Consider the following 19,514-nt stretch of genomic DNA (forward strand, 5'->3'; position numbering starts at 1 on the left):
GGGACTTGGGAGTCCTTCTGCAGGATTCCCTAAAGGTTAACTTGCAGTTTGAATCGGTGGTAAGGAAGGCAAATGCAATGCTAGCATTCATTTTGAGAGGAATAGAATACAAAAGCAAGGATTAATGCTGACGCTTTATTAAGTATTGGTCAGACTGCACTTGAATTATTGTAAGCAGTTTTGGCCCCTTTATCTAAGAAAGGATGTGTTGGCATTGGGACGTTGCAAAGTAAGTTCACGAGAATGGTCCCAGGAATGAACAACGTAACATATGAGAAGTGTTTGATGGCTCTGAGCCTGTACTCGCTGGAGTTCAGAAGAGTGAGGAGGGATCTCATTGAAACCTATCAAATATTGAAAAGCCTAGATAGAGTGGACTGTGGAGAGGATGTTTCCTATAGTGTGGGTGCCTAGGACCAGAGGGCACAGCATTAGAATTGAGGGAAGTCCGTTTAGAACAGAGATGAGGAAAAGTTTCTTTAGCCAGCGGATGGTGAATCTGTGGAATTCATTGCCACAGACGGCTGTGGAGGTCAAGTCGTTAGGTATATTTAAAGCAGAGGTTGATAGGTTCTTAATTAATCAGGGCATCAAAGGTTACAGGAGAAGGCAAGAGAATGGAGCTGAGAGGGATAATAAATCAGCCATGATGGAATAGCAGAGCAGACTCAATGGGCCAAATGGCCTAATTCTGCTCCTGCGTCTATGGTCTTACGTTTAGGCTAGTGCAAAATAGGTGGGTTGCAGGGCAGTGTGGCTCGTTGGACTGGAAAAGCCTGTTCTACCTGTACCCCGAAATAAATAAAGACAATACAGCCCATGGCCATAATGAGGTCAAAAATCCACCTTATTGTACTATTGCTGTTGTGCGATAGGAGCTGTCCTTGAACCCAGTGATATGTGCTTTCAGGCTCTTGTATCTTCTGTTGATGGGATGGGGAGGAGAGAAAATGTCCGGTGGGTTGGGGAAGAGGGTGGGGTTAACTGCTTCACTGAACCAGTGAGCAATGTAGATTGAATCCATGGGGGAGGCTAGTTTCTGTGCTGAGTCCACACCACATTTTCTTGCAGTCACAGGCAGAGCAGTTGCCATAACAAGCCACGATGTATCTGGACCGGTTGATTTTTATGGTGCAACAATAAAAGTTGACACGCCAAATTTCTTTGGCTACCTGTGAGAGGAGACGTGCTATGAGCTCATGTGACCATGGCATCCACATGGTAGGACCAGGGCAGACTTTTGGACCAAGAGGAAGGAAGATCAGGGAGGCCAGACTGATTGATAAATACTAAAAAGGGGTGCTGGCGATGGGGCTTCCGGATGATAAATGAAATGGGAAGCTACAGCATTTTTATAGCAGCTTTCACTGTACCTCAATGTATTTAAAATGGAAGAAATCTAATTCCCAATTTACACTCAGAAAGATCCCACTAACGGTAACCTTTATAATGTCTGGGTAACTTAATTTGGTGTTTTATTCATCCAGGAAAACAAGTCGTTCTTTATGTTGGGATCTTTGACTTCTGCTAAGAGAGTAATTAGGCATCTTATAGAGTCATAGAACAGTACAGCACTGAAACAGGCCCTTCGCCCTTCTAGTCCGTGCTGGACCATTTAAACTGCCTACTATACCCCATCCAAACTTCTCTTAAACGTTGAAATCGAGCTTGCATGCTCCACTTGTGCTGGCAGCTCATTCCACACTCTCACCACCCTCCGAATGAAGGTAACGGTGGGATTGCAGGGGCGGCACCCCTCTTCGGGTTAGTGGAGGAAAGTTTGCCCTTGCTAGGTATGGCGTGGCTCTCACCTTGTTCTCTGAGCCGGACACCCCCTCTCTTCACGTTTGCCTCAGGACCACTAAATAAAGGCATCCGTTAGTCTTGCGAGACCATGCATCTGCGCCTGGAAAGTCTTCACTCTTGCAGGCCTGGGCAAGGTTGTATGGAAGACCAGCAGTTGCCCATGCTGCAAGTCTCCCCTCTCCACGACACCAATGTTGTCTAAGGGAAGGGCATACAGCTTGGCACCAGTGTCGTCGCACAGCAATGTGTGATTAAGTGCCTTGCTCAAGGACACGTTGCCTCGGCTGGGGCTCGAACTCACGACCTTCAGGTAGCTAATCCAATGCCTTAACCACTTGGCCACGTGCCCACTATAACATCTACATCAGGACCACTACACCATCATCAAAGAATGAGAGAAACACTCAGCAGAATCACAGGCCGTTATCGTCCACCTCGTCCGTGGCAACTGCGGTACTTCTCTGTTCTAATCCCAACTGCATGTATCCTCCTAAGCCTCTCCTATCCACCATGAAAGATGAGGAGTGACTTGACGGAGGTGTATAAAATTATGAAGGGCGCAGAGTGGACTGTCACTGCCCTTCTCCCAGGGTGACAAACAATGTCCATCTAAGATGAGTGGAGGAAAGTTTAAGGGGGAAAGTCAGAGGTAGGTTTAATACACAGAGTGGTGGGTGTGTGGACTGCACTGCCGGGAATGGTGGTAGAGGCTGATATATTAGGGGATATTTAGAGGACTCTAAGATGGGCACATGGATGATAGAAAAATGGAGGGTTACGGGCTGTGTAGGAGAGAGAGGATTGATCTTGGTGTAAGTTATAAAGTTGGCACATCTTGGAATGAAGGGCTTGTACTGTGCTATGTTCTAAGACAACACACACTCCCTTGGACTCTGTTACAAGCATCAGGATAGATTTTTGTACTCAAACGTCTGACGGGTGAATGGCAAAGACAGAAATGAACTCATAATTCCATTTAAATAATATATCACTAATACTGTCCTGCTGAAGGGCCCCAACCTGAAATGTCGACTGTAAGGAGCTACACGTGCCTGAATATGCATGCGATGTTTTAGGAACAGCTTCTTCCTCTCTGCCATCAGGTTTCTGAACAGTCCATGATCACAGCATCACTCTTACTCTTCTGCAGCACTTATCTGGTTTTTTAAATTGTAATTTACAGTAACTTCTTCTGCATTGCACTGTACTGCTGCCAAAAAAACTAATTTCACAACATACATCAGTGAAAATAAACCTGATTCTGATTTTCCTACGTGTCCAAGCGTCGAGGTTCACGTTCTTGAAACTGGAAATTAAAGACTGATGAAATCCATTCAGTTAAACAGGTAACTACGGAGTTAAAAAACAAGGCCCCAGTCGAATCCAGTGTCATTCATCTGCACAGATTATTGATTGAAGGGTCAAATTTACAGCATACTTTGGCCATGTTTCGTCAATTCCTGCTAGAGCCACTAGATGGGGCGGTTGACCACAGCGAGAACAGTCCCAGCTCAGACGCCGGACTGACGATGTTATGAGGGCGGCCGCTCCAGAGCCTGGCTAGTCCTGCTCGCGGCGAGACGCGGCGTCCTGAACAGCTGCTGGCTGCAGAGCCTCATTTCACTATCACCTCACTCACAGTCTCACACCAAAGAAGTTCAGCCTGAACTGGACCACAAGAGGACTGGGGGGAGGGGTCCCAGTGAAAGACTGAGAAAGAATTGAACATAGATCTTCAGAATCAGAATCAGATTTAATTTCACTGACTTTGAAGGCATGAAATTTGCAGTATAGTGCAAAAGCATAACCTTACTAGCTTAGAACAGTACAGTACCTTCGACCCATGACATTGTGCCAACTTTTTAACCTACTCTAATATCCCTTCTCTCCAACATGGCCTCCATTTTTCTTTCTTCCATGTCCCTATTTAAGAGCCTCTTAAATATCCTGAGTGAATCTGCTTCTATCACCAACCCTAGCATCACATTTTACACACCCACACCTCTGTGTAAAATACCTACCCCTGACAAGTCCCTCCCCCAATAATTTCCTCATCCATAAGACATAGGAGCAGAATTAGGCTATTCAGCCCATCGAGTCCACTCTGCCATTTCATCATGGCTGATCCCATATTCATTCAACCTCATACACCTGCCCTCTCACCATATCCCTTGACGCACCAGCCAGTCAGGAATCTATCAACTTCCGCTTTGAATATACCCGCGGACTTGGACTCCACCGTGGACCGTAGCAGGACACTCGGGACATTCACCACTCTTTGGCTAAAAAAGAAAATTCTCCTTACTTGTGTTCTAAAAGGTCACCCCTCAATTTGAGGCTGTAGCCTCTAGTTCTGGATACCCCCACATAGGAAACATCCTCTCCACATCCACCCTATCTAGTCCTTTCAACACCTGGTAGGTTTCAATGTGATCCCCCCACTCACATTTTGCTAAATTCCAATGAGTACAGGCTCAAAGCTGCCTAATGCTCCTTATATGTTAACCTCTTTATTCCCGGAATCATCCTCGTGAACCTCCCTGGACTCTTTCCAATGACAATATATCCTTTCTGAGTAATGGGGCCCAAAACTGTTGACAATACTCCAAGTGCAGCCTGACTAATGCCTTATAAAGTCTCAACATTATGTCCTTGCTTTTTATATTCTATTCCCCTTGAGATGAATGCCAACATTTCACTTGCCTTCTTTGACAGACTCAACCTGTGAATTAACCCTCTTGAAGTCCTGCACAAGGACTTCCAAGTCCCTCTGCAACTGTGAAGTTTGAACCTTCTCCCCATTTAGATAATAGTCCACACTATTGTTCCTTTTACCAAAATGCATTATCATACATTTCCCAACACTGTATTCCATCTGCCACTTTTTTGTCCATTTATCCAATTTGTCTAAGTCCTGCTGCAATCGCATTGCTTCCTCAGCACTGCCTACCCCTCCACCTATCTTCTTCACCTTAAAATTATGCTCTCTCAAGTTCACCCTTTCTTCCCTTGCAAAAAGTCTCTGGCTGTCCACTTCATCAATGCCTCTTATCATGTTACAGAAACATAGAAATCTACAGCACATTACAGGCCCTTCGGCCCACAGTGTTGTGCTGACCGTGCAACCTACTCTAGAAGCTGCCTAGAATTTCCCTAATGTGTTGCCATCTATTTTTCTAAGCTCCTTGTACCTATCGAAGAGTCTCTTAAAAGACCCAATTGCATCTGCCTCTATCACCGTCACTGGCAGTACATTCCTCGCAACCACCACACTCTGTGAAAAACTTAGCTTTGACACTCCCCTTGTACCTAATTCCAAACATCTTAAAACTGTGCCCCCTTTTGTTAGCCATTTCAGCCCTGGGAAAGAACCTCCGGTTATCCACACAATCAATGCCTCTCATCCATCTTATACACCTCTATAACCTGCACAGAGTCTTGTCATCTTCTGAAGTTTTCGGATGACTCTGCCGTAGTTGGATGCATCAGCAAGGGAGATGAGGCTGAGTACAGGGCTACAGTAGGAAACTTTGTCACATGGTGTGAGCAGAATTATCTGCAGCTTAATGTGAAAAAGACTAAGGAGCTGGTGGTAGACCTGAGGAGAGCTAAGGTACCGGTGACCCCTGTTTCCATCCAGGGGGTCAGTGTGGACATGGTGGAGGATTACAAATACCTGGGGATACGAATTGACAAAAACTGGACTGGTCAAAGAACACTGAGGCTGTCTACCAGAAGGGTCAGAGCCGTCTCTATTTCCTGAGGAGACTGAGGTCCTTTAACATCTGCCGGATGATGCTGAGGATGTTCTACGAGTCTGTGGTGGCCAGTGCTATCATGTTTGCTGTTGTGTGCTGGGCAGCAGGCTGAGGGTGGCAGACACCAACAGAATCAACAAACTCATTCGTAAGGCCAGTGATGATGTGGGGATGGAACTGGACTGTCTCACGGTGGTGTCTGAAAAGAGGATGCTGTCTAAGTTGCAAGCCATCTTGGTCAATGTCTCCCATCCACTACATAATGTACTGGGTGGGCACAGGAGTACATTCAGCCAGAGACTCATTCCACCGAGATGCAACACAGAGCGTCATGGGAAGTCATTCCTGCCTGTGGCCATCAAACTTTACAACTTCTCCCTTGGAGGGTCAGACACCCTGAGCCAATAGGCCGGTCCTGGACTTATTTCATAATTTACCGGCATAATTTACATATTACTATTTAACTATTTATGGTTCTTTTACTATTTATTATTTATGGTGCAACTGTAACGAAAACCAGTTCCCCCGGGATCAATAAAATATGACTATGACTATGACTATAAGGTCACCTCTCATCCTCCGACGCTCCAAGGAAAAAAGGTCAAGTTCATTTAAACCTATTCTCATAAAACATACTCTCTGATCCAAGTAGCATCCTGATAAATCTCCTCTGCACCCCATTATTACACTTTTTTGTAACTTATAGTAATTATAATTTACTAAGAAAGCATATGGTGTATTGGCCTTCATTATTGTGTTCGTTTCTGATCACCTTGTGATAGGAAGGATGTGGAAGCTTTAGAGTGCAGAGGAGGTTCACCAGGATGTGTCTTATGAGGATAGGTTGAGCAAATTGGAGTTTTTCTCTTTGGAATAAATGAGGATGAGAGGTGACTTGATAGGGGTGTATAAGATGATAAGAGGCATAGATCGATTGGACAGAGAGACTTTTCCCAGGCCATAAATAGTTAATATGAGGGGAGATAACTTTAAGGTGATTGGAGGAAAGTATGGGAGGAGGGGTGGGGGAACGTCAGAGGTAGGATGTTACACAGAGTGTAATGGAACATGCTGCCAGGGGTTGGTGGTAGAGGCAGATACATGAGGGACATTTAAGAAACTCTTAGATAGGCAGATGGATGATAGAAAAATGGAGGGCCATGTGGGAGGGAAGGGGTAGATTGATCTTAGCGATTACGTTAAAAGGTTGGCATAACATCACAGGCCAAAGGGCCTGTTCTGTGCTGTACTTTTCAATGTTCTATGTTTATTGATTACCTGCTCTGCACTTTCTCTATGGCTATTATGCTTTGCTCTGTTTTGTCTTACCTTGTGTTACCTCAATGCACTGTGTAATGATTTGATCTGCATGAACAGTGTGCAAGACATGCTTTTCATTGTATCTTGGTACATGTGCCAATAATAAGCCAACTCCGATTCCAAACTGTCTTAAGATATAAGCACAACAGATTCTGCAGATGCTGGAAATCCAGAGCAACACACACAAGATGCTAATCAATGCTCTCAAAAGCATCGATTGATTATTCCCCCCATTGATGATGCCTGACTTGCTGAGGTCCTCCAGCGTTTTGTGTAAGGTGTCTTAAAATATGCATGTTTCTAATAGATTGCCAATTTTGTGAAGCCTACCCTGTGACAGCTACCACCTCCCCTCAGTCAGCTCACATGTCATTTCATCTTGCTCTTAAAGGAAACAATTGACCCAAAATGTGTTGGTGGTTTCCTGCACACATCCTCAGTGGTAGTAATCACTGGGACGATAGGCAGACATGGGGAGTAAAAACAAGAAGTTTTGTTTCACAACATCTACCAGTGATTCCCACAGACGATCTGACACTGTTTCAAGGGCTAAAGGTTATAGTGATGGCGAGAGGCTGCTTAGACTGGGCTTTAATTTTTTTGGAATAAAAGGTGTATAAAATGATTCTGGGTGGCACAACACTTTCCAGTACAGGTGACCCAGGTTCAATTCCCGCCACTGTCCGTAAGGAGTTTGTATGCTCTCCCCATGTGACTGTGTGGGTTTCCTCCAGGTGCTCTAGTTTTCTCCCACAGCCCAAAGACATACGAGTTGGTAGGTTAATTGGCCATTGTTAATTGTCCTGTGATTAGGCTCAGATTAAATCAGGGGATTATTGGGTGGTGTGGCTTCAAGAGTCAGAAGGGCCTATTCTGCGAAGTAGCTCAATAAATCAATAAATAAGATGGCGTAAATATGAAAGATCTATTTTCCTTGACAAAGCAGTCAATAACATAGGCTTAAAGTAAAAGGTAGAAGGATTACAGGGGAGTTTTGAGGAAAGGTATTCTTGCTCTCAATTCTTGAGAGAGGGTCTGGAACTAAGAACTGAGAACATTATAGCACTGAACAGGCACTCCAGCCAATGATGTTGTACTGACCTTCTACAGTGCCTTGAAAAAGTGCTCAGCCCCCATGACTATCTCCACATTTTGCTGTCTTATTTTCGAAATTTAAAATATATTGAAGTAGGATTTTTGAGCTAATCTACAAAACATTGTGCATCATGTCAAATTAAATAAATTATTCCAAAACCTGTCAATAATTTACGAAAAAATTAAAAACCAAAATGGTGAGGCTGAAAAAGTATTCATCCTCTTTGTAATTACTACACTGACTTTTATCAGGTGAAATATACTGTATTACCTTACCAACTCACCCAATTTGTTGATGTGGAAAATTGGAGGATCACCTGAATAGATTCCCCCTATTCCCCTCTCTCTGTAAGGTCCAACAGTATTATAGATTTTCAACAGACCAAACCAAAATGAAGACAAAAGAGCATTCAAGACAAGTCAGGGAAATGATCATGGAGAAGCACAAATCTGGGGAAGGGTACAAGACCATCTCAAAGACACCGAACAAATCTCAGAGCTCAGTGCAGTCCATTGTGAAAAAGTGGAAAAAATATGAAAGCACAGCCACACTGCCCAGGTCAGGCTGTCCCTGTTAACTTAGTCGCTGGAGATGAATGGCGGCTACTGTGATGCCAATGGTCACACCGAGAGAGATCAGAAGTCAGTGTCTGCAACTGGAGATGAAGTTTATGGCTCCACAATCTCCAAGGCCTTGCACAAAAAGTGTATTTATGGAAGAGTGGCAAGAAAGAAGCCCTGGCTGGAAAAAAAAAGCATATCCTTGCCCGCAAAGACTTTGCAAAGTGTCACTTAGAAGATACTGTAAAGATGTTGAAGAAGGTCTTGTGGTTGGATGAGACTAAAGTGGAACCTTTTGACCTCAACACTAAGTGGTACGTGTGGCATACATCCAATTCTGCGGATCAGCAAGATGACACCATCCCCACTGTAAAGTATGGCGGAGGTAGCATCATGCTGTGGAGATGCTTTTCAGCAAAAGGTACTGGAAGTCTGGTCAGGATTGATGGGAAGATGACTGCTACTAAATACAGACAGATCCTAGATAAAAATCTGCTAGCCTCTGCCAGAAAATTTAAACTGGTGAGGAAGTTCATCTTTCAGCAGGATAACGACCCAAAGCACACTGCCAGAGCAACCATGGAATAGCTTCAAATGAAGAAAAATGATGTGGCCCAGTCAGACTCTTGACCTTCACCCGACTGAACATCTCTGGCAAGACCTCAAGATTGCTGTGCACCACCACTCCCCAACTAACCTGGCGCAGTTTGAGCAATTTTGCACGGAGGAATGGACAAATCTTGTTCCATAATGTTGTGCAAAGCTAAATGAGACTTATCTTAAGAGACTACTGGCTGTAGTAGCTTTGAGAGGTGGTTCAACTAAATGCTGAGCAAAGGGAAATGAAGACTTTTGAACTGTTGATATTTCAGTTTTGAAGTTTAGTTTTTCATGCTTTACAAATTTCCATGATTTTTGGGCTCTACAGTGAAAAAAAGGAGCACGAGAGTCACAAATAAAATTCTCAGTTAAATTGATCGAAATCCCTGGTTGTAATACTCGTTTATGTGAACAAAGGGATGTGGGCTGAATACTTTTGTAAGGCATTTCATCTGACTCCAAGATGAATCTAATACTTCCCTCCCATGTAACCCTCCATTTTTCTTTCACCCATGTGCCAATTCTGTTCCTCCAGTAGCTCTTTTGTTTTGCACCAGATTCCAGCATCTTAATGCTCCGGTTCCTGTTATCGTTTAGTCAGATAATTACCTGGATGTCAGAGGTAAGTTCTTTACACAGAGAATAATGGATGCCAGGGATGGTGGTAAAAGCAGATACGCTAGGGACATGGCTCTGAGACAGGCAGATGGATGAAAGACAAACGGAGGTCTATGTGGGAGGGAAGAGTTGGATTGATTCTCGAGTAGGTTAAAAGGTTGACACAACATCATTGGCTGAAGGGCCTGTACTGTCCATGAAAAGTCTCAACCTGAAATGTCAGCTGTTCAGTTCCCTCTGCAAATGCTGCCCGACCTGCTGAGTTCCTCCAGCAGTTTGTTTTTTTGCCTTTATGAGGATGAACAATTGACGAGGTCTAACCTACAAAGTTACAAACCGTGAGATTCGGGCAATTGCCTTTTTTTTAAGAAAAGCCCAGCATGGACGCAAAGAGCTTCAACACCTCTATCAGCATCAAGAATGATTGTTTCAAATTACATCAACACAAGAAGGAAATAACATCGGCCCTTTTGATCCTTTAACCTTCTCCAAGATCAACCTAATCCTTCCCTCCACCATAACCTCCATTTTTCTATCAACCATGTGCCTATCAAAAAGTTTCTCAAATGCTCCTAATGTATCTGTTTTTACCACCACCCCTGAAATGAAAGTTCATAGTTCAACTATGAACTACTATTATCGACATATGTATATGTCAACATATTCTACCTTGAGATTCATTTTCTTATGGGTATTTATGAAAGTCAGGTGCAGGTATCCATTTTAAACCGATAGACGCCCGAGAAGAGTTTATTTGTTGCATTCTCTGGGAAAGCACTAGATCCTTTTTCAAATATAATAACATTTATGAAAAACCATGCATAAACAGATAAAGATGGACAAGCTAAAAACAATGTGCAAAAGGAGAGAAACTATGCAAATAAAAATAAGAACTGAGAGCATGAATTCTTGGAAGTGAGCCTGTCGGTCGTGGAATCAGTTCAAAGTTGAGGTGAGTGAAGATATTCACTCTGGTTCAGAAGCCTGATGGCTGTGGGGTGATAACTGTTCCTGAACCTGTTGGTGTGGGACTCAAGGCTCCTGTAGCCCTTGCCCAATGGTTCCAACAAGAAAAGAACAAGGCCTGGATGGTGACAGTCTTTGATGATGGATGCTGCCTCCTTGCAACAGTGCTCCACATAAATGTTAAAGGCTTGCCTCCCTGAGCTAATCCCATTTTCCTAAATATTCTGTGAAGAATTATAATTACAATTAAGAATTATAAAGAATAAATTCTTTGAAGAATTAGGGGATTGCTCTTACTTATCATCATTGTTGTGTTCCTCTTGCAGAAGTCTTTCCTTGGTTAGTCCAATTTTCTCCAACTCCTGATTGAGCTTTTCCAACTCATTAGAGAGTTCCTGGCTCCTCAGCTTCTCATGGAAGAGTTCCTGGAATAGAGACCTACAGTTCAGCAGTGACCACTGTAACCAGATTACCAACATTTCCACCACCAGTAATCCAATAACTAGAAAAAATAACATAGAACATAGAACAGTACAGCACAGGCCCTTCGGCCACAATGTTGTGCCGACCCTTAAACTCTGCCTCCCATATAACCCCCCCCCACTTTAAATTCCTCCATATACCTGTCTAGTAGTCTCTTAAATTTCACTAGTGTATCTACCTCCACCCACTGACTCAGGCAGTGTATTCCACGCCCCAACCAATCTGTGAAGTATTGTGGATGTGTTTTAAAGAGAACGTTTCAGGGTAGCATATCTCAGACTTAGTAAGAAAGAAGGCAATGCTTCTGGAAATATGATAGAGAGTTATGGGGAAGCTAGAGTCACTGCGGCAAAGAAACAGGCCCTTCAATCCAACTAATCTGTGCTGAACTATGATTCTCCCCAGACCCATCAACTTGCACCTGGGCCTTAGCACTCCATACCAGGCTAGGTCTTTCTTCCTTTAAAGGTAGGAGAATAAGAGACAACATCGTGGAAGTGTATACATTTTGAGAGGCAGAGGTGGACAGTAACAGGCTCGGGGAGTCCAAAACTACGGTCATATGTTTAGGGTGAGAGGGGAAATGTTTAAAAGAGACGTGAGGGGCAACTTTTCCCGCACAGACAGTTTGAGTCTATGGGCCAAAGAGCCAGAGGAAGTGGTCAAGGCAGGTGGAGCTCAGAGGGATATAGGTCAAATGCAAGAAATTGTGGCTGTCTGGGTGGGTGAAGAGAGGAGGGGGAGGGGGAGAGGGGGGAGAGGGGGTAGAGTTGGGGAGGGGGGGAGAGGGGGAGAGGAGGAGGGGGGAGAGGGGGAGGGGGGAGAGAGGGGGAGGGGGAGAGGGGAAGAGAGGAGGAGAGGGGAGGGGGAGAGGGGAGAGAGGAGAGAGGGGAGAGAGGGGAGAGAGGAGAGAGGGGAGAGAGGGGAGAGAGGAGAGAGGGGAGAGAGGGGAGAGAGGGGGAGAGAGAGGGAGAGGGGGAGAGGGGGAGAGGGGGAGGAAGGGGAGGAAGGGGAGGGGGGAGGGGGAAAGGGGGAGAGGGGGGGGAGAGGGGGAGGGGGGAGGGGGATGGGGAGGGGGGAGGGGGAGGGGGAGAGGGGGGAGGGGGAGAAAGGGGGAGGGGGAGAAAGGGGGAGGGGGGAGAGGAGGGGGAGAGAGGGGGAGGGGGAGAGGGGGAGGGGGGAGGGGGAGGGGAGAGAGGGAGAGAGGGGGAGAGGGGGAGAGGGGGAGAGGGGGAAGAGAGGGGGGAGAGGGGGGGAGGGGGGAGAGGGGGAGGGGGGAGGGGGGAGGGGGGAGGGGGGAGGGGGGAGGGGGAGGGGGGGGGGAGAGGGAGAGGGGGGGAGAGGGGGAGGGGGAGAGGGGGAGGGAGGGAGAGGGAGGAGTTTTAATGTATGAGGACCATTTGATGGCTCTGGGCTGTACTCACTAGAGTTTAGAAGAATGAGGGGGGACCTCAGTGAAACCTATCAAATATTGAAGGGTCTAGATAGAGTGGATGTGGAGAAAATGTTTCTATTAGTGAGGGCATCTAGGGCCAGAGGGCACAGCATCAGAATATAAGGATATCTCTTTAGAACAGAGTTGAAGAGGAATTTCCTCATCTGAATCTGTGGAATTCATTGTGACAGACAGCTGTGGAGGTCAAGTCATTGAGTATATTTAAAGCGGAGGTTGACAGATTCTTGATTAGTAAAGATTTCAAAGGTTATGGGGAGAAGGCAGGAGAATGGGATTGAAAGAGAAGATAATCAGCCATGATGGAACGGTGGAGCAGACTTGAGGGCTGAATTCTGTTTCTATGTCTCATGGGACTAGAGTAGGGTTTGTGTGAATGGGTGGTTGATGGTTGGCTGTAGGGTTTATTGCAGTATGACTGTATGAGGAAAGGCCTACTCTGCTGTAGTGTTCTAATGCTGGCATTCCCGCTGATGTTTGTAGTAACTGAGGGATGTCCTACCTCTCTGAGAGTCGCAAGTGTCCTCGTGTTGATGGTGGACTGCTTGACCACTTCTTTGTAGTCGACCTCCAGCTCCTTCAGTTTGTTGGTGCTTTCCTTGTACCTGCCCACGTCCTTCTCCAGCGCTCGCCTCTCCTTCTCCAGGCTCAACAGCTTCTGGCTGTTCTCATCCAGGATTGCGTCCTTCAGCTCTACCTGCTGCCACAGCCGCTTGTTCTCCCTGTCCAGCGTTGCCTTCTCCTTCTCCAGCTGCGCCGTGTCGTGCTCCAGAGTCTTGTTGTCCTTCTCCAGCACCTCCAGTCTCTTGCTGGAGACCTTCAGCTCCTCCAGGTTCCTCTGCAGGACATGGTTCTCATTCTCAGTATCCTGGAGCTCCTTTTCTAGTTGGCGGACTTTAGATTCACTGTTGTCTAGCACCTTCTGAAGTCTCTGATTTTCTGATTCCAGACCTTGGTAGCTTATCTCCAGCCGCTCCGACTTCCGGTTCAAGGACTTCAACAGCTCCACGCTTTTCCTGAGTTCATCCTTCTCCTTTTCCAGCTCACGCTTCTCCATTTCCTCTTTGATAAGCTTTGTCCTCGCAAACTTCATGGTCTCCACCGTCCTCCTCAGCTCCACGTTTTCCTCGTCCAGCTGCTTATTGTCCTTCTTCACTGATTCCAACTTGATCAGGGAGTTTTGCAGGCTGTTGAGAGACTTTTTCAACTTGCTGTTCTCCAGCTCGAGGTTCGAAACCTCTTGCTCCAAAGTGCTGACACTCTCACACGTGATCTTCAAGGAAGCAACGTGTTTTTGAAGCTGCTCATTGTCTTGCTCGAGCCTGGAGACATCCTTCTCCAGCGCTTCAGTCCGCTCCTCCTTCTCCTTGTACTGCAGAATCTCCCTGTGGGCCTGCTTCTTCTCGAACTCCAACTTGGCTAACTGGTTGGTGGTCTCTGAGATAGTCTTGTGGAGGATTTTGTTCTCCTTCTCGATGTCCTTCACCCTCGCTTCTGCACTGATTTCCGAACGTTCCCTGAGTGAAGTGATGGCCTGGTTTAAATGTTCATTCTCCTTCTCCAGCGCCTTTACCTGGAGACAAGAAAAAGGAGAACGTATCAAAAGGTCACTGCACTACTGAAAGTTACAGAAAACTCACATGTTGAGCAAGATTAAACACAATCTCTATGCATACAATATTCTTTCCTCTCCTTTATACACACAATGGCCACTTTATTGGGTACATCTGTACGTTAATGCACATATCTAATCAGCCAAACATGAGGCGGCAACTCAATACATAAAAGCATGCAGACACTGTCAAGAGGTTCAGTTGTTGTTCACACAAAACTTCACGAACGTGGGAAAAAAATGTGATGCAGGTGACTTTGACTGAGAGATGACTGTTGGTGCCAGTCAGAGTGGTTTGAGTCTCTCAGAAACAGCTGATTGCTTGTGATTTTCATGCTCAATCTACTAGTTACAGAGAATGGTGCAAAAAGACACGCAGTGAGCAGCAGGTCTGGGGGCGAAAACGTCTTGTTAATAAGGGAGGTCAGAGGAGAGTGGTCGGACTGACTCAATCTGACAGAAAGGCAACAGTAATTCAAGTAACCACGTTACAACAGTGATATACAGAAGAGCATCTCTGAACACGCAACACATTGAACCTTGAAATCGATGGGCTGCAGTAGCAGAAGGCCATGAGCATACACTCAGTCCCCTCTTTATTAGGTATCAGAGTAGTCTTGATGAAGGGACTTGGCCAGAAACATCGACTGTTTAGTCTTTTCCATAAATGCTGTCCAGTCTGCTGAGTTCCTCCAGCATTTTGTGTGTGTTGCTTAGATTGCTCTGGATTTCCAGCATCTGCAGAATCTCTTGTGGTTAAACTATACTCTATTATTTTATTGCTTTTCCGTTGTACTTTGCCAATGAACTGATGAGATGAAATGATCTGGATGGATCTTATGCAGGAGAAAGTTTTTCCACTGTCCCTTGGTACATGTGACAATAATAAACCAATTTAACTTCATCTCTCTGGGGTATGCCCCTGAACGCACCTGAGAAAGTGCCGGAGGAACTCCACATGTCAAATAGCATCTATAGAGAGGAATAAACAGTCAATGCTTTGGGCCGAGACCCTTCATCGAACCGGAAAGGAAGAACGAAGTAGTCAGAATAAGGAGGTAGGGAAAGGAGAGGAGGACAAGAAGGTAGGGATAGGTGAAACCAGGTGAGGGGGAAGGTGAGTGGGTGGGGGAGGGAGAATGAAGTGAGAGGCTGGGAGGGTATAGGTGGAAGAGGTGAGGGGGAAGGTGGAGGAATCTGATAGGAGAGGTGAGTGGACCATGGGAGGAAGGGAAGGAAGGCACTGGAGGGAGATGATAGGCAGGTAAGGAGAAGAAAAGTGGGGAGAGGAGAGCCAGAGTGGGGAATGGGAAAACAAGAAGGGGAGGAATTGCTGGAAGCTGGAAGAATCGATGTTCATACCATCAGACTGCAGACTATCCAACAGAATGTGAGGTATTACTCCTCAAACCTGAGAGAGGCCACAGTGTGACAGTAAACAAGGGCACATTGCAACATCGGAATGGGAATGGAAAGTAAAATTAAAATGGATGACGACCACAAAATCTCGTCTATTCAGGTGCTCGACGAATATGCACCAGGTTTCACCGATGTGGGGAGTCTGCACCAGGAGCACTGGATCCAGCAGACAACCCCAACAGACTCACAGGTGAACTGCTCGGGGCCCTGAATACCCGCTTTTCAGTAATCACATGGTACGGCAGAGCATTTACTAACCAATGCAATCGGCTCACCAGTCGGATTCTGCAGCTGCTGGAAATCCAGAGCAACAAACACAAATTGCTGGAGAAACTCAGGTCCGGCAGCATCTACAGAGGAATCCTGATGAAAGACTAGGCTCACCAGGCTGCATGAGACCTGTATCCCCCTGTTCCCTAACGCAAGGGATTGTTCTGATGCTGGAGATGTTAAGTATTCCAGTCCTGATGAGGGTCTTGGTCCGAAATGTCACCACACACATTCCGACACAATACTGCTCGTGTTTTGTGTTACCTGCCGCTCTCTCTCAGCCTGAAGAACGTCCAGGCTCTCCTGTAGCCTGGCCTTGTCCTGCAGAAGTTCCTCGCTCAGGGTGCCCATGTCTTGGTTGCTCTGCTTCTCCTGTTCGAGTTCCGTATGGAGGCTCCCCACCTGACGGCAAGGCAGAGAATACAAGTCAACTTGGTCCCTCTGGAAGGATGAAGCCAACATCTTTAGTGCCTTTCGCCTAACATCCTGAAGTATCTTAGAACTCTTGTTAGGCACATGGCAGATAGCAAAAAGGAGGGCTATGTCGGAGGAAAGGGTTAGACAAATCACCTGGGTTAGAGAAGTCACATAAAGGCAAAAATGTAATGCTGAAGCTTTATAAGGCATTGATCAGACTGCACTTGGGAGTATTGTAAACAGTTTTGGGCCTTTTATCTGAGGTAGAATCCGCTAACAATGGAGAGGGTCCAGAGGAGGTTCACAAGAATTATCCTGGGAATGAAAAGGTTACATATGAAGAGTGTTTGATGGCTCTGGGACTGTACTCACTGGAGTTTAGAACAATGAGGGGGGATCTCGTTGAAATTGGAGGGGAGAGATTTAAATCAGAGGCAGTTTCTTCATTCAAAGGGTTGTGTGCATTTGGAAGAAGCTGCCAGAAATAGTATTGTGGTAGGAAGATGAGCAACATTCAAAACCTATCTAGATAGGTACATGGACAGGAATGGTTTGGAGAGCTATGGACCAAATGTAAGCAGATGTGACTAGCTTGTGGGAAGACATGAGCTGGGCCAAATGGCCTGTTTCATGCTAAATAACTGTATGACTATGGACTAAGCACACAAGAGTAGCAGATAATATTGAAGACTACTGGAATATTGACCCTTATTACAAGAAAGCTGGTGTATAAACATTGTTAACAGAGACAGATTTATATAGCATGGAGGCAGGCCTTTCAGCCGAACTTATGCGTGATTCATCTGTAGATTTAATCCTTACTTTCATTGTGTGTTATGTTTATTATGGGTACTTCTGTACTTTACACCCTGGTTCTGAGAAACGTTGTCTCGTTTGACGGTATACATGTATATAGTTAAATGACAATAAACTTAACTTGAATTGATTTCGCAAGCCTAGGAAAAAAATTCACCTTGTCTATAGTCCTCATGATTTTATACACTTCAATAAAATAACTTCTCAGTCTCCAATGAATAAAAGGCCCGCCTGCTCGACCTCTCTCTATCACTCAATCCCTCGAGTCGCAGCAACGTCCCAGTATAGATCTGCTGCATTCTTTTCAGCTTAATGGTATCTGAAGCATGAGGAAGAGTAATTTTCTAGTTGGTTTGAGGGCCTTTGTAACTCCTAGTCTCTGAGTTCTATGGTGACAGAATCTATGTGTGTATTTAAAGCTGACATCGACAGATTCCTGAGCTTAGAGAATCATGTGGCATGGGAAAAAGGCAGGACAGTGGACCTGTGGAATAAACACAAGATGCTGGAGGAACTCAGCAAGTCAGGCAGCATCAATGGAGGGGAATCAACAGTTGATGTTTCGGGCTGTGACCCTTCATCAGGACTCTGAAGAATGTTGGATCAGCCACCATCCCACTGATTGGTGGGACAGACTCAAAGGGTCAAATGGCCTACTCCTGCCCCAACTTCTTAACGTCTTAAATGGGGATATAGTCATTTCTTGCTGGAAAGGTTTGAGCAGGTTTGGAATTATCACCAAAGACTCTAACAAATTTTCTACAGACGTACCATGAAGAGCATTCTAATTGGCCGCATTACCAGCTTGTATGGAGGGGCCACTGTGCAGAATGGGAAAAATCTGCTGAAGGTTGCAAATTCAGCCAGCGCCGTCATGGGCATCAGCCTCCCCAGGATCAATGATTATCTTCTAAAAGTCACACACACACACACACATGATCTACCCGTCTATCTATTGCAATATACTGTTGCCACGACCAAAGCCAGTGACATTAAAATTGATTTTGATAATGATTCCTCCCCTCCTGTGAGGGACAATGACATTAGGAACTTGGTAGACTGCTGGAAGCCAGAAGGTTCAGATGCCAGTTCAGACCTTGTTGCTGAGGAGCTTGTTCTCCGCCTCCAGCTCCGCAGCTCTGGCCTTGCTCTCCTCCGCCGATAGCAAGGCTTGCCGGAGTTCCTCAACCCCATTTTGCAGGCTCTGGTTTTCCTTCTCCAGTTTCAGGATCCGGCTCGACGCCGACTCGTTCATCTCAAGGACAAACGACTTGCGGCCAGCTGCAAAGGAGATCAAAGCAAAGCCACACTTAGATTACTGTGCTCGGTTCTTGTCGACTCGTCATAGGAAGGATCTGGAATCTTAGTAGAGAGGAGATTTACCAGGATGCTGCCTGGACTGGAGAGCAAACTGTAAACTCAAGAGATTCTGCAGATGCTGGAAATCCAGAGGAACGCACACAAAATGCTGGAGGAACCCAGCAGGTCAGGCAGCATCGATGAAGTCTTGATGAAGGGTTTCAGCCCAAAAGTTCGACTGTATTCCCCTCCACAGATGCTGCTCACTTGCTGAGTCCCTCCAGCATGTTGTGTGGCTTTAGAGAAAATGTCTTATGAGGATAGGCTGAACAATCTAGGGCTTTAATCACTGGAGTGAAGGAGGTAGGAGGTTGACGAGTGACTTGATAGAGGTGTATAAAATGATAAGAGGCACTGATAGATTGGACAGCCAGAGACTTTTTCCCGGGATGGCAGTGTTTATACAAGAGGACATAATTTTAAAGCAATTGGAGCAAAGTATAGAGGGACAGTCGGAGGTAGTTTTATTACACACAGAGTGGTGAGAACATGGAATGTCCTGCTGGGGGTGGTGACAGAAGCAGATACATTAGGGACACTTAAGAGACTCTTAGATAGGCACTTGGATGATAGAAAATGGAGGGCTATATAGGAGGGAAGGGTTAAGATTAACCTTAGAGTAGATTAAAGAGTCAGCACAACATCATGGGCTATGAACTAAACTTGTAAGTGGAGGCTTAGTGGAGGAACTCATGGAATGAGTGAGAGGAAGGAACTGGGAGTTAAGGGCTTGGAGAGGCAGTTCACTCACAGATGGAAGGCACAGCAATTGGCAAAAGATCCGAGCGGAAGTGAGAAGAATCTGATTTTACAAAGCTGGAGGTACGGTAAAGGTTAAGCCAGAGATCTCGGCCCATGAACCAGAACAGAGCTGCGACAGACCACTGATGTTGACTGACCTTTTATCCTACCCCAAGGTCAATCTAACCCTTCCCTCCCACATAGCCCTCCATTTCTCTTT

The 19,514-nt window shown here is 45.7% G+C and overlaps 1 protein-coding gene across 1 annotated transcript in view; it reads right to left on the bottom strand.

Moving 5' to 3' along the window:
• Positions 1 to 19,514, bottom strand: part of LOC134345040 (protein Daple-like) — a 255,263-nt gene that overhangs the window by 66,075 nt on the left and 169,674 nt on the right. Inside the window, exons 13-16 of the mRNA XM_063045180.1 lie at positions 18,291 to 18,475; positions 16,226 to 16,363; positions 13,163 to 14,233; positions 11,022 to 11,149 (exon numbers count right to left, since the gene is read on the bottom strand). Coding sequence (XP_062901250.1) covers positions 11,022 to 11,149; positions 13,163 to 14,233; positions 16,226 to 16,363; positions 18,291 to 18,475 — 1,522 coding nt within the window. The remainder of the gene's footprint in view (positions 1 to 11,021; positions 11,150 to 13,162; positions 14,234 to 16,225; positions 16,364 to 18,290; positions 18,476 to 19,514) is intronic.

The sequence above is a fragment of the Mobula hypostoma genome, chromosome 1, assembly GCF_963921235.1.
Source record: "Mobula hypostoma chromosome 1, sMobHyp1.1, whole genome shotgun sequence".
Lineage (NCBI taxonomy): Eukaryota > Metazoa > Chordata > Chondrichthyes > Myliobatiformes > Myliobatidae > Mobula > Mobula hypostoma.